Here is a 1103-nt window from a genome sequence, read left to right on the forward strand (position 1 = left end):
TTAGGTACTTCCATCACCATCCATAGCATCGTTTATCCCTTCCGTGTAGGGAAGATAATCGGCGACATCCAAATGTCCCATTTCTAGTTGATCTTCGAAAAACAAATTTTGAACAAAATTTGTTTCCGCATTTTTTCCTTCTTTATATTTTAGAGAAACTTGATAAAGATCAACAAAATGCTTTGGAGTGCTACATGTACGCGACAAATGACCGGTCATTCCACATCGGTGACAAACATTTTCAACTTTCTTTTTGCCTTGACCACTTTTATCATTAGGATGTGGGTTTTTGTTATTTTCCAACTTCTGGTGGTTACTTGTAATCTTGTTATTGTTATGATAATTGTAATAACCTCCACGACGTCGGTTAGACCCATGACTATTATGATTAGATGATGTCGCATTCACTTCAGGGAATGGACTAGAACCGGTCGGACGTGATTGGTGATTTTTCATTAAGAGCTCATTATTTTGTTCAGCCACAAGAAGACATGAGATTAATTCACAATATTTTTTAAAACCTTTCTCACGATATTGCTGCTGCAGGAGCATGTTAGTGGCATGAAAAGTAGAGAAGGTTTTCTCTAGCATGTCTTCATCAGTTATAGTCTCACCACATAGTTTTAGTTGGGAAGTAATTTTGAACATGGTTGAATTATACTCACTCACAGATTTAAAATCTTGTAGCCGAAGGTGTAACTAATCAAAACGAGCTCTAGGAAGTATCACCGTTTTTTGATGATCATACCTCTCTTTTAGATTATTCCAAAGATCAGCTGGATCTTTGACAGTGAGGTATTCAACTTTAAATCCTTCATCGAGATGGTGGCGAAGGAAAATCATCGCCTTAACCTTTTCTTGGCTTGATGCTTCATTTAAAGGATTTACATCCTTTATGGTGTTTCCAAGACCCATAGCATCAAGGTGGATTTCAGCATCAAGGATCCATGATAAATAATTTTTTCCACTAATGTCAAGAGCCATAAAGTCAAGTTTGCTAATGTTTTCCATAGTGAAAGTACTAATCAAAATAAAGAGTTGTATATTAGAGGATTGTTAGTTAAGAAGTATCATAAGATTACTTGTGAGCATTATATAACTTG

General features: G+C 35.8%; 1 protein-coding gene across 1 annotated transcript; it reads right to left on the minus strand.

Moving 5' to 3' along the window:
* Positions 1 to 648, minus strand: LOC145045837 (uncharacterized). Its single transcript, XM_078994142.1, has one exon. The coding sequence runs from the start codon at positions 646 to 648 to the stop codon at positions 1 to 3; it is 648 nt and encodes a 215-aa protein (XP_078850268.1).
* Between the last annotated feature and the right edge of the window lie 455 nt (positions 649 to 1103).

This window comes from Lactuca saligna, chromosome 5, assembly GCF_052625555.1.
Source record: "Lactuca saligna cultivar CGN05327 chromosome 5, ASM5262555v1, whole genome shotgun sequence".
NCBI lineage: Eukaryota > Viridiplantae > Streptophyta > Magnoliopsida > Asterales > Asteraceae > Lactuca > Lactuca saligna.